This window comes from Daktulosphaira vitifoliae, unplaced genomic scaffold, assembly GCF_025091365.1.
Source record: "Daktulosphaira vitifoliae isolate Bord-2020 unplaced genomic scaffold, ASM2509136v1 Scaffold_1, whole genome shotgun sequence".
In the NCBI taxonomy this organism is placed as follows: Eukaryota; Metazoa; Arthropoda; class Insecta; order Hemiptera; family Phylloxeridae; genus Daktulosphaira; species Daktulosphaira vitifoliae.
The window spans coordinates 8,293,085-8,308,255 of NW_026099572.1; the positions used below are offsets into that span (position 1 = coordinate 8,293,085).

Here is a 15,171-nt window from a genome sequence, read left to right on the forward strand (position 1 = left end):
AAATTCAAGAATAATGTGTAACTAAAGATAATAAAACAAAAAAAGGTTTAAATTATTATTATTCTGCGAGTAATTGAGTGGTTTATGATAAAAAAATCACTCTGTATATTACACTTATAAATCATAAAACTTGTAATCAGGATACAAGTAAGGAAATAGGAGATCATGTAGCTTTAGGAATAATCCAACAATTTATTAAAATTAAATACTATTTAACACTATCTAGATAGTGATCCAACTGTGCCGCGAGCCCTCTGTGCTGGATTTTTGAAATCGAACTCCAATTGTTTCTATTTGTTTGACCTATGAATAGTTTTTCACACGTTTCCTATTACACTTAATAAACACCCGATTTCCCCCTACGTTGATTTTTTGTTTAGGAATCTAATAAATATTTATAATTTTTATAAATAAATTTTTATATTTATTCTTTCAGAGTTTTATTATACCTATAGTAAAATCGAGAAGTTTGAAAATTTTAGTTAGTTTATTTAAAATATCCGAATTATGAGTTGTATGTTATTTATAAGTAATAGATAACATGAAACGTTTAGACGTACCCAAACATGTATATTTTTTGATTAATTTCAAAATTAAGTTTTCCCTAAACTTTTAATAAAAAAATTGAATTTACTTTGTTTATTCTTGAATTTAATTGAATTGAATTGAGTGGGTTATGATAAAAAAATCATCCTGTATATATGTATATCATTTGGTTACTCATGTATTTATAATAATATTAAAAATTTCATTTCAGAGATGAAAAAAAACGTATTAGATGATATTGAGTCAGATAAATCTAAAATTTATTCTTATAATTATAAGAAAAAAAAATGGGTGCGTAAATACAAATTTACTCCTACTCATTGTTTATAAAAATGTAGTAAAATTTCATTAATTATATTTGTTTTAATTGTTTAAAATAATTTTCAGAGAAAATATGTACATTAGAGTACATATTATCTCAAATCTATGTTATTTAATGCTGAATTAATTCGATACAATGCTTCCTTTTCATACTAATATACCTACGTTGATGATAAATTTTGTTTGCCTTAATCGTTGTGTTTTATTCATTAAAGTTCAAAAATCAGAAAAATTAATATGTATGTATATGATTTATTCAAATATAATGTCTGTTAAATAAATCTTTTTTTTTATTATTCACTATACTACAACTTTATTATAAGGATTTCAGTCATTAAAATATAGTAATATTTTTTTAAATTCTATAGTTATATAATGTACAGTTCTTGCTATATATTGTAATATATGTTATTATGTACGTTATTAATTTAAAATTCATTAAAGTGTACTATTTATTATTAAAATGTTTTTCAAATTTTATAAATAATTTTATTTGTATTTATTAACATGTCACTTGATAATGGTTTATCTATTATTTATTCAAATATATTTATTTTTGAGCATAATCGTGTATTTATAATTATTTTATAACTATATTTCATTTCAGAGATAAAAAAAACGTATTAGATGATTTTGAGGTAGATAAATCTAAAATTTATTCTTATAATTCTGTAAAAAAAAAAAAAAATGATTGCGTAAATACAAATTTACTCCTACTAATTGTTTATAAAATTATAGTAAAACTTCATAAGTAATATTTGTTTCGTAATATATTAGCTTATAAATGTATATATTGATTTCCATAAATTTATATGAGACTTATAATATTCAAAGAAAATATGTATCGTATTAATTGTGGTATATTATCACAATTCTATGCCTAAGTAGCAGTAGAAATACATAATCAACCAGATTATGATTATAAAAAAAGATTTCTAATATATTTTTTGNCCAGATTATGATTATAAAAAAAGATTTCTAATATATTTTTTGAGAAAACTAGTGAAATATAGTTGATAATTTTTTGCTATTTAATGCTTAATTAACTTAACACAAAACTCCCTTTTCATACTAGTATACCTAAATTGTTGATTTTTTTTTCATTCTTAATCTTTGTATTTCATTCATGAAAGTTTTAAATAAGAAAAAATAATATGTATGTAATATAATTTCTTTTAAATAAATTTTGGTTTTTTTAAATTCCTACTTTATCATAAAGCTTTCATTCATAATAAATTGTGGGATTATAATTTTAAAGCTTGCCCTTGGCAAAATTTAACTCTACATCATAATTAGTTTTAAGAGTAATAAATATTTATTACATATAAATATTTTTTTATTCTCAATTGTTAAGTAAATAATATTTTGGTGTCCATATCTTGTCTTTTATAAGTATACTAACATTTTTTAATAGTATCATAGAGTAATTTAGAATAAAATTGCTTACGTTTTTCCTGACGCATACAACTTGTAGTATAATGTAGTTACAAAAAACTTTTTTTAACCTATTCAAAATTACAAGTGATAGACTTAAACATTGTTTAATGGCTTAAATAATAATATCAAACAACGGGAAATTTTTTTTTCCAAAATTATAATTATTTTAGGAGAAATTTATTCTTTTGTAAATATGGTTGTATAATAAACCTATATTAATATATAATAAAAAGGGAAAGGATTCATAAAATATAATATATAAAAATTAAATTTATTATTATTTAATCTTCTTCTTCTTCTTCCTTGCCTTAATCCAAACTACTAGGGGTCGGCCACCCTTATCCNTGTAATAGATATTTAGCACTTATAATTTTATTTTATTTATATTTTTATATTGATAATTTTTCTAATAAACCACATTATTATGGAAGATGATAGATATAAACACCAATACAAATGTGAAACATTAACTCAAATTAGTAGAATAATAGATTGCGCACAGGTCTATTCAAGTTTCTTTGACTAGCCAATGAGAAGGATTTTGCAATTAAAATATAAAACATTAAGTCTCCCCCTCATAAAACAGGCCTATAAAAGAGCAATTTCTAGCTCATTCGCCACCTTATTTTTTTTTATAAAAATCTGGTCATGAAGCGTTTTTGTACCAGACTGTTTCGCGATGTGCTCTCTCTGACTTAGAATCTTTTTCACACTTGGTGTTTTTTATCTAACTATCTTATAAGTAATGTAATAAAAACATTAATAACTTAAACTTTTTATTTTATTTTTTTTTAATTTTAAATTATTATGAATTAACATTTTCTTATTTTTGTATTTTGTATTTTGTGAGTTGTTCCAATTAAGAATTTTTTTTAATTCTTCAATTGGATTGTCTATTTAATAAGTGCATTTCGAAAATCTACCTTAGCACATCAAGTGGCTAAAACTGTTGGTAAAACAATGGTTTATGGCATGTCACTAAGGAGATCTTAGAATGTATTTTAAATTTAAGTAGATACGTGTTTGATTGATTGCACTACCTCTGTCGACTCTCATATCAAATACACAATTTCATAAAATATTGATAGTTTATTGAAGTCATTACCCTAGCACATCTAGCGGTTAAAACTATTCGTAAAACAATAGTTTATAACGTGTCACTAGGGATTGGTTCTCATAAGCTATCTGGTTATAATTTTTCTTATTTTAAAATATAAAGTAACACATATACTCAGACACCAAGTATAGAAAGGAATTACAGTGAAGTAATATTTCAAGTTTAACAATTTGCATAATTTTACAAAAATTAATAAGTAAATAAAAGTCAGTGTTCTCTTTATATATATATCTTTTACGCAATAAACAATCAAGCTAGCTGGACACAAGGTAAGAAATTACATTTCTAAGCATGTCATAAAATTAAGGATAGACATAAGATAAATCAAGAATAACTTTTATCGAGGGAATAATAGAATTGTTAAAGGTGGATAATTTGATAAGTTATTAATAACTACTTTCTCAACATTCGGATCATAATAGTACGCGTTCAACGTAGATGTTTTAACTTGTATAAAGATTAATTCAGCCATTAAGGCTTGGCGCCCAACAATTGGACAGTAGCATATTACATGAACACACGCTGTTTCCCATTCATATAGCTTGACCAATAAATATTAAGAGTCGTAAAATCCTCCTCTATAATCATTGCACATTTTATCGTAGAATAAATATGACTCAGGTGTGCGTCATACCGAATATAATTTTCCTTCAATTTACTTTTTACGACAAACCACGTTTGGTGGTAGTATCTTAATAACGAGTTCATGGATATATATATTGTATGCTATATTTTCACCTTGTAGCTAAACGTACTTCAACAATCTATTAACCATAACATCTACATTCTATTATTATTCCTCTTTCTTAATTATAAAAAAATATAAATATCACATACATAGTCAATCATTATACGTCCACTCTCTTCTTTTTTTATGACATCATTTTTAGTCTTCCTCTACCTCTTCTTCCTTTAATATTAATTTCTATAACTGTTCTTATGGCTTCCGATTTTTCTCTCCTCATAACATGACCAAACCATCTAAGTCTATTTTCTCTCATCTTATCCACAATTGACGCTACACCTATACTCCCTCTTATATGCTCATTTCTTATCTTATCTTCTCTAGCCACTCCACTCATCCATCTAAACATTCTCATCTCTGCTACACTCATTTTCTTCTCTACTTTCTTATCAATCGCCCAATACTCTGAACCATATATCATAACTAGCCTCACTACAGTCTTGTAGAATTTACTATTCATCCTCATTGGAATTTTTATTTAATCTTAAATTAAAGCTAATATTATATACTTTACTATGATAAAAAAAAAAAATTCGAAATATACATTTTCTTCTTGGTGAACATGACTACCGTATTCAAAAATATGCTATTTTTGTGTTAAAATTCTGGGTTTTATATTTTATTTTATTTGAAAATATCTTACAAGGGGAATACACTTACTTTCATGAATATTATATAACATAATTGACATAGAATAAAGTTCATAAGACATAATATATTAAACTTATTAAAATTTTTTTACTTTTTTGAAGTCGTGACGCGGTCACATTGCACTTCTGGCTTTACCGCTGGATGTCGACTGCGACACAGCTACCTCTCCTCGTCCGACAGGTCACGCGACGCCGAGTGACCAAGGGTGACGAGAACCGGTCCGGTGATGCACCAAGTATATCATTAACATTTTGTCCATTGTGACTTCCTCTTGGGAACTGATATTGTTTTTTATATACTCTTATGTATAATAATTTAAAATATATGCTAAAGTAATATCTAACTATTTGATTATTTATTTATTTAATATAATTACCACCTGAACCACAATAGTCGAAAAAGTAATTTTTAAATTTAACTTAGCTTAAATTGCTAATTTTATCATGCGACAAAGCAACGAACAGTTGCCGAATCGGTAACACTTGTGTCTTTCACACTTAGCGTACGAGGTTCGAATTCGCCTGTGGTAATTATATTTTGCATTTTTTAAAAAAAAAAATTTTTAAATCATTTGATTTTTATCTCATTTAGATTCAATAACTTCAATAAATATCAAGTATCCCATCACTATAGTCTCCCTTGGTGAGAAGAAATATCTTATTCATGTTAATATTATTTTACTATGTGGTTCTTTTTGTGGCTACGATTTATTTAGCCAACCCACACTCGACCTACTATTTTCAACTATACGTCAAACGATTACAATTCGTATTTAGTTGAAGATATTACGCTTAAAAAATTCATTGACTCTTATTTTTTGTCATTTAATATATAGTAATACAGTTAATTTTTGTTTTTATGTAACATAAATAACGAAAACATTGCTTATTTTTAGTCATATATATAATTTTTTGAACAAATCAAAATCTAAAATTTATATTCAATATGATTTATCAGTTTAATTTATAAAAATGTAGTATTGAAGATAACAAAACTTAAATGCGTTTTATAAAAAATAAAGCTATGGACTGTAATTATATATTTTTAATGCCCATATTTATTTTTGATGTTATTGCATAACAATTATTGTTCTGTTATAATAGTTCAACACTCGTGGACAATACATAAAAATACCATCTAAATTGAATTTTTAAACTAAAACTTGTGTAGTACTCCATTCATATGTTAAATGTTGGGTTACTAATAATGATATTTAAAAAAATGAAATTACTGTTGCATTGAAACATCTAACCATTATTGTATGTTCCCGTGAGCAGAACAATAACGCACACATGTGATTGTAGTAATCATCATTGTGTTATGACGCATCGTATGTTAATATCTTGTTCTAAAAAAAAAAAAAAGAATCATAATTTAATTTCCCACGTTCACGGCGGGAAACGATAAATAGATTACACGTTAAATTTGTTATGTATGTTTTGCTGTCTGGTCATACGTCGGCCAACTTTTAACACATGACATTTTCATCTATTTCAAATTATTTTTAACATAACAAAGTTTCATCGTGTGCATACCAGTAGACACGAAGATTTGTACATCATATGCCACCTCCATTGGGAAAATATCGGTTGCAAGTTTTCAATTGACCTCAAACTTTCTCATGCTCTCGTTGTCCATACCTGACCCGAGCTGTAAGAAAGTGACTCACGCGAGCTGAACACCTTATAACGAGCTATTCCGGATAATGAAATCTTGAAACGTCGGTAAGACAAAGACGACAGCAAGTGTCTTGGCAAGTCACATATAATATCGTCGTCGTTATAATGTTATTTTATTATTTTATAAAGGTATGTGTGTTCGAAATAATGATAATCATCTCTCTCGAGCAAATAGTGTTTTCCACAGAATATATTGAACGATCAATATACTGAAGGAAAATAGTTGTAGTCAAAGATCATAACTTATGGCCATAATGAGAACAAAACGTTAGTAAAAATAATAATAACGTATTACTCATATTGATGAGCGGACAAGTACTAATTTATATATAGACTCTTATTATAGTAAACATGTAATAGTATACAGATAAATGCGAATCGTGGTCTAGTGAAACGGAAGTACCTGAAAGGTCACATTGGAGAACACATAACGACCACACCGACTCCAATGCATAAAATAAGTAACGATAATGAAGTTAAACGTGAAAATTGGATTTATATACAAGGATTATATTTTATCAATTTTAATTGTATTAAAACAATGCAACTTAATAAGACTCTATTAATGTATTATATGTTTCATTATAAACGATATGGCACTTTATTTGGAATAATTTCATAAATGTTTGTGTAAAAATACTTCCAATAAAAAAGATTTGATAACAAGTTTAAACTAGTTTTAATACATATTGTAATTTTTCGAAAATTTTGTTAAAATTTATAATAAATATTATTGCAGTAATTGGAATAGTTTTTAATACAATTTTAAAATTTGTATTATCTATCAATTAAATTCAAGAATAAACAAAGTAAATTCAATTTTTTTATTAAAAGTTTAGGGAAAACTTAATTTTGAAATTAATCAAAAAATATACATGTTTGGGTACGTCTAAACGTTTCATGTTATCTATTACTTATAAATAACATACAACTCATAATTCGGATATTTTAAATAAACTAACTAAAATTTTCAAACTTCTCGATTTTACTATAGGTATAATAAAACTCTGAAAGAATAAATATAAAAATTTATTTATAAAAATTATAAATATTTATTAGATTCCTAAACAAAAAATCAACGTAGGGGGAAATCGGGTGTTTATTAAGTGTAATAGGAAACGTGTGAAAAACTATTCATAGGTCAAACAAATAGAAACAATTGGAGTTCGATTTCAAAAATCCAGCACAGAGGGCTCGCGGCACAGTTGGATCACTATCTAGATAGTGTTAAATAGTATTTAATTTTAATAAATTGTTGGATTATTCCTAAAGCTACATGATCTCCTATTTCCTTACTTGTATCCTGATTACAAGTTTTATGATTTATAAGTGTAATATACAGGGTGATTTTTTTATCATAAACCACTCAATTACTTGCAGAATATATATAATTTAAACATTTTTTTTTTTTGGTTTTCTTTAGTTACACGTTATTCTTGAATTATTAACTATGTAATACTTATTAAATTCATCCCTTATGCCTTGGAAGGGGGTCAACTTAGTTTTTTTAAATGGTAACACATATTTTTAATTTAATAAAATATTTGAGTTTTTAAATTAATAGTAAATGCCATTTGAAAAAAAAAGTATGTCGAATAAAAGAGGGATATAAATATTATTTCTCATAAAAAAATTGTATTGATTCATAAACTTTTCAATAAGTTATAGCATTATAAAGTTAAAAATGTAAAATAAAAAATCGAGAATTTTCACACAAAAATTGCATTTGGTAACTATTTTTACCGTAAAGACAAAATAAAGTCCGAAATTTATTTATTTCCATAATAAAGTATATTAAATTAAATTTAATTTAAATTTAAATTTTTGTGAAAAAGTTGTCATTTTGAATCCCCCCAGTGGGAAGGTTAAAGGTTCAGATTTATATAAAAAATATACCATATGATAAGTAATGACATTATGCATTAAAAAAAATAAAAATTATATTGATATTGTCATTTAAAAAATTTATAGTTTTAAGTAAAAAAAATTGAAAAAATGTCAAAAATTAGCGATTATTAAATTTTGTAATTCTTTTGAAAATGGGGGAACATTTACGGAGAACAAGGGAAATTTTTTAAATTTTTGAGGGTATTGTCTTCGACTAGATACGATCTGTGATCTTTTGAGGAATCGTTGAAAAAAATCTGTTCTGTGAGAGCTGAGAAAAAGTGGTAACAGACACAAAAAAAAACACATTATAGTAAAACTAAAACGTTTTCAGCTTCGTATCGAAGTTAAAACATTTGCGATGTATAAAAAATCAAGATGCTAATAATTCTTCCATATCTAGTGTTGAACAAAAGAATATTCTCAGTTGGAAGTCATTAACAATCTTAAATATATATGCTAAGGATGAGACGCTGTTGTTATTATATTATGTTTTTTATATTTCTCATTAGGTATTTTTCAGTCGAATTTTATCTCTTACTAAGATATAAAAATGATCATATATTCTAAAATAATGATTTAAAATTTATATAATGTTCCAATTAATAAGCTAAATAAATATGTATGTTATTATTTAAAAATATAAATGCGACATTTTTATAAAACATTAGAAATAGATCTAAATATACTTATTAAATGTTAAATCTAGAGTTACATAATAACCTTAAAAAAATCTATTGATAAATTCTCAAAATTGATTACTATGTTGGTTTGGGTTATTTATAAAATACAGGTATATGTGTATTTCACACTTTCCTGTATAATATTTTTACAAATGACTAAATATAACTTAATGAACTTTTAGTTGACTATCCATTATGCTGTATTCAAAGAAAAATATTACTAATGGCCACTGAAATCAAAGTTGTATATTTAATAAAAAACAAAAAAAATCTATTAATTTAGTATTTAGTGAATTATATTTTGGATTGTGTAATAGAATAGTAAATAATTTAAAGCCGACTGAAATTATAGAAACGTCCATGTATGAGATGTTCAATATATTAGGAAACATCCATTTTTTAGTTACTTTTGACTTTTTTAAATATATATTTTTTTGTGTAATATACATGTACAATATATGAAGGATCACAATTACAAGTAACTAATTATTTTTTATGATGTTACTATTCGCAGGTACGCAGCATTTATTGTCAATTAAGACTTTATCAACAGATATGCTTAATGTATAGTAGTTTATAAGGCATTATGTTGTTAGATAACATTTATAAATACACCAATGGGCAATATAGAAAACATATCTGTCGATAGTCATAATTGACAATAAAAGCTCCGTATCTACGATAGCGACGTCATAAAAAAAAATTAGCTATCTATATTTGTAATCCCTCGTGTATTATACATGTATATTCACTCAAAATTTTGAAACTTTTTGAAAATTTGAAATTTAAAAATAATCATTCTGTATATAGATTAGGGTGGTTCTTATTCTATAAACTTTCATTGATCGATCTCCGTACCCACCAATTTTTTTGTTATTATATATCAGACATTTGAGTAAAATTTGGTTTTGATAATTTTTAAAAGATATTTAAAAAAATTTTCTAAAATTATTTTTACTTGCTCAAAATAAAAAAATAATAATAACAAATAATGAAAAAATATTTGCTAAAATTCACTTTTTGAACATAAATCATTCTTAACTTTCAACATAATAACTTTGCAACAAAATGTTTCGTATAAAAAATATGTAAAATTTAATTTTCTAAATCATTAGTCTTATGTGAAATTATAGTCAGACGAATACTTTTGTTATATCACCAAAACAGTACTATTCCGTGGATAAGATAAAAAAAAAAAATACCTTTTTTTTACAAATAACTCAACTACCCTCTTACACATTCTATAAAACCCCACAGAAAAAGATACTATCAGAATGACCATTTATTTAAAGGAAATGACAACTATTTTCTGCAAACTAATATTTCTATTCTTGTCATGAATGTTTTTTTGTTATTGTTATATATCATTTTACAATTATTATATTTTATAATAATACTTAAATACGTTTTCCATTAAAACATTATTTAAACATTCTTTTTTAAATTGTTTACAAATTACAAAATTAATATTTTTTAAATCTTTTTATTGTAATATTTTAATGAAATTTTTGTTAAACATTTTTTTAAGATAAATTTTACATTTTAATTTAATTAATAATTATACTATATTTTTAATAAAATATTATATTAGAAAAATTTTAAAATGGTTCAACATAATCCTATTTTACAAATCAGTTTTACAAAATAATGATTTTTATAGAATAAATATAAAACATTATCATTATGAATTTGTTATTTGGTTAGTATTTCCTATTCTTCACCTAGTTAATCAGATAACATAAAAAAAATGTTTACTGATATTTTAATACAAAACATTAAGTTAGATTATATTATTTATAGTAAAAAAACAATGAATTTATTTATATACACCAAACAAAATTTTTGTTGCTTCAATGTAAAATTGTATAAGTAATTGAATTAATATTTAATATTAATTAATTAATATTGTATGAAGATACGGATTTTATTGGATAGACTTCTTATTAAAAATTTTTATTTTTCCAATACAAATTCAAAAAAAAAACATTTTTTGTACAATTTATAGTTTTTTAGTAAATTTACGCCTTTGTTGGTTAGTAGTACACATGATAAATAAAGGAATGTAGTAAATATCTGAGAAAGTCTTGAATTACGTCGATTTTAGTATAATATAAGCTTTACAATAGTAGTAAGCAATTTTTGAACTCTTAAGCAACATAATAATTCCATATAAAAGGGAAATGCAGAGTAAGCAAATTAATAATGGTGAGAAAAAGAATATAAAAGGGAAACATGAAAAGTATACGGGGATTGGACGAGACTGGACGTTTTGTCAAAGAAACGTCGAGTTACGTGGACGCGAGTGTCTTTGTACGTTTTAATTTTGTTTTGTGTTACATTTTGATATTACCTTTTTGACTATGTGTTTGATACGTTTCTTAAATAAAATAGCTATTTAAAAACCTGGACTTAACGTAAATATTTTATATTCACCGTGTTCATAGAATATTGTGTGTGTGTGCGGCTAGAGTCAAGGTTGGACTATTGGTCCTTTAGTCAATCTTAATAATTAGTATACGAGCTGGCTAGTTTCTGGGCTTAACCGTCCTTTAGTGGGTATAGTAAAAAGGTAGTTGTGCTGGTGACTGATAAGGAGTCACCCTTCAGTCTGCTACGGCTGGTCTAAACTCTACCCCTTTAGTAGTTCACTAATTAGAAGGATTGGGGCTGATCAGTTTATCCAACGGGAGGACTCGAGAAGAGCTTGAACGACGAACTAATCGTTAATATATATATATATATATATATATATAACATTAATTAATTTGTGTAAAACTTTTGTGTCTACGTTGGGGCACTACCGACGTACGACAGGAAGTAGAGATAAAAAATATATTGTTAATATCAAAAATAAATGTAACCATTAAATATATTTTGAATAAAATAATAAATAATATGAAAAAAATGTATTAATAACTGAAGGATTTAGATTGTGAATCAAATAAAAAACAATATTTTGTAATTTGTTACAGTTAAAAATTATCTTATCGATAGAAGCATGCATATTATAATTCTGTTTACTAATAGTAATGTAAAATAAAAACAAATGATTTTTATCATCATGTGAAAAACACAGAGAATTTACGACACAGTGTAGATGTGGTATAGTTAGAACAAGTATAGATGATATCTTGCAGAGATTATAATCACTATCATAAGAAACGCTTCGATGCAAATCTGTAGATAGTGTTTAATTCTAAGAAATTGGTGCATAATTACAAAAACATCAATTCCTATTTCTTTAATTATATACTGAATAGTGGTTCTTTGATTTAAAAGTATAATGTATGAATAAATATACAGAGTGATTTTTTTATGATAACTCACTCTATTACTTGCAGAATAATAATAACACCGGCACACAAAAAAAAAAAAAAGTTGTCTGTACTTTTGAAAGGACCCACCTACGGACATATATTTTGGACCGTTGAATCCGAATTTGAAGTCCGTTTGGCCCTGTCACCCTTCAGATTTGAGTAAAATGCAAAAAACCAAAAAATAATAAAAAAATTGCGAAAAACTGCAGTCACAGCGATGAAAAAAATTTTGTGGACCCTGATTAAGTATGATTTTTATGTATTTCAATTTACTAAAACTGAATCTGAACGTTAATTAGCCCGTTGAGTCGTCAACATTTGAAAAATAGCAAAAAAACTCAAAAATTGCAATAAATCATGAAAAATCGAAATTATTGAGATGAAAACAATTTTTTGGATTCAAATTGAGTATGATTTTTATGTATTTTATTCCACTGAATTTGAATCTGAAGTTTTCTTGTCCCATTAAAGTTTTAAAATTAAAAAAAATCTCAAAAAACCAAAAAAATCAGGAAAATTGTAATNCGTTTTAAAATTTAAAAAAATCTCAAAAAACCCAAAAAATCAGAAAAATTGTAGTTATAAATATGAAAAAAAATTTATAGAACACGATTAAATACTTTTCTTGTATTTTTTCACGCATAAAATAGGAGTTTAGAATATGAAAATATAAAAAATTGTAATATTTATAAAAAAATTGACTAGAATGAAGAGAACAATTTTCTCGAATTTTAACCTCTTCATGCACGAGATTTTTTTTTCTTAAAAATAAAATATTTAAATTGCAAATCAGATTACTAATTACCTTATGATATTAAAAAAAAAAAAATAACAAACATCAACTTTTAGAAAAACTTCATAAATTATAAATCATAAAATTAAATTCATAAAATATATATAATAAAACAAATTTTAAAAGATCAATATTGAATAAGATTTTTTTTTTAATATAGAATAAAATATGTTTGATAAAATTAAATAATATGAATATTTTTTTTTTTCAAATATTGCACAATGGTATCATATGATATCATATACTAAAACCTTATTTTTAGTAAGTCAAAATCAAAAAAAAATTTATATTTTAGTTTTACTTATATCATAAGGTAATTAGCAATTATATTTTCATATTCTAAACTCCTATTTTATGCGTGAAAAAATACAAGAAAAGTATTTAATCGTGTTCTATAAATTTTTTTTTCATATTTATAACTAAAATTTTCCTGATTTTTTTGGTATTTTGAGATTTTTTTAAATTTTAAAACGTTAATGGGACAAGAAAACTTCAGATTCAAATTCAGTGGAATAAAATACATAAAAATCATACTCAATTTGAATCCAAAAAATTGTTTTCATCTCGATAATTTCAATGTTTCATGATTTATTGCAATTTTTGGGTTTTTTTGTTATTTTTCAAATGTTGACGATTCAACGGACTAATCAACGTTCAGATTCAGTTTCAGTAAATTGAAATACATAAAAATCATACTTGATCAGAGTCCACAACATTTTTTTCATCGCTTTGATTGCAGTTTTTTGCAATTTTTTGGTTTTTTGCATTTTATTCAAATCTGAAGGGTGACCGGGCCAAACGGACTTTGGATTCAGCGGGTCAAAATACATGTCTGTAGGTGGGTCCGGTCAAAAGTACAGACAACTTTTTTTTTTTGTGTGTCGGTGTAATTTAAACATNACTCAATTACTTGCAGAATAATAATAATTTAAACATTTTTTTTTTTATTATTTTTAGTTGCACATTATTCTTGAATTTTTAACTATGTAATACTTTTTAAGTTCATCCCTTATGCCTTGGAAGGGGGTCAACTTAGTTTTTTTAACTGGTAACACATATTTTTAATTTNGTTTTTTTAAATGGTAACACATATTTTTAATTTAATAAAATGTTTGAGTTTTTAATTTAATAGTAAATGGCATTTGAATTTTTAATATAACTTAATTCGTTTATTAGATACAATCATTTAAAGTTTCAAATTTTTGAATTAATATACAGGTATAATACACAAAGGATTACAAATATAGGTAGCTAATTGATTTTTTATGACATTGATATTAGCAGGTACACAGCATTGTTATTATCAATGATAGTAAGGTACATTATTGTGAGTTTATAAATACACTAACTGACAATACAAAAAGTATATCTATTGATAGTCATAATTGATAATAAACAATCCGTGACTGTGATAGCAATATCATAAAAAAACCAATTAGCTACCTGTATTTACAATCCCATGTGTCCCGCAGGGGAATCCGCAAGGATTACGGGCCTAACAACCCCGCGGACCCTAGTTTTTTTCAGTGGGGGTGGCAACACGTACCACTGCTCTTAGCCGGTCATGACTTTGGTTAGTTGGGACCGGTAGGCCTGGGCATACCTGCTTGCTAACAGCGAATAGGCCCCCCTAACCCAGCCATACCAAGTGAAAGGGTTGCTAACTTGTCACAGGGTAGTTAGCCGAAAGGTAAAGTGACCATTGGGATCCTCTATGGCACCTGGCGCACCATAGAGTATACAGCCTTATCACAGTATCGAGCTCTGCTGTGACGGACCTTTATTTCTCGACTTCTCGTGGGAACTATATGGACAAAAACATAGAAAAACCACAAAACAACGAACTTGTGACGATCAGGGATCCTACGGACAACCTGTCGGAACAAGATCGTGAACTGGCGACTCTTCGCAGAAGAATCGCCGAACTTGAAGGTCTCAATGCCAACAACGGGACACTTGGTGAACCGTCTACTAGCAAAGAGACAGCAACGTCAG

The 15,171-nt window shown here is 25.8% G+C and overlaps 1 protein-coding gene and 1 long non-coding RNA gene across 2 annotated transcripts in view; one reads left to right on the plus strand and one right to left on the minus strand.

Annotated features, from left to right (window-relative positions):
• Nucleotides 1-3,621: 3,621 nt before the first annotated feature.
• LOC126895018 (uncharacterized) lies at nucleotides 3,622-7,083 on the plus strand. Its single transcript, XR_007701574.1, has 3 exons — nucleotides 3,622-3,690; nucleotides 6,336-6,541; nucleotides 6,626-7,083. It is a non-coding gene; the product is annotated as an uncharacterized LOC126895018 (long non-coding RNA).
• A 3,452-nt stretch (nucleotides 7,084-10,535) lies between these two features.
• LOC126894982 (putative uncharacterized protein DDB_G0282133) overlaps nucleotides 10,536-15,171 on the minus strand; it is a 175,613-nt gene continuing 170,977 nt past the window's right edge. Inside the window, exon 45 of the mRNA XM_050666393.1 lies at nucleotides 10,536-10,787. Coding sequence (XP_050522350.1) covers nucleotides 10,777-10,787 — 11 coding nt within the window. The 3' untranslated portion in view covers nucleotides 10,536-10,776. The remainder of the gene's footprint in view (nucleotides 10,788-15,171) is intronic.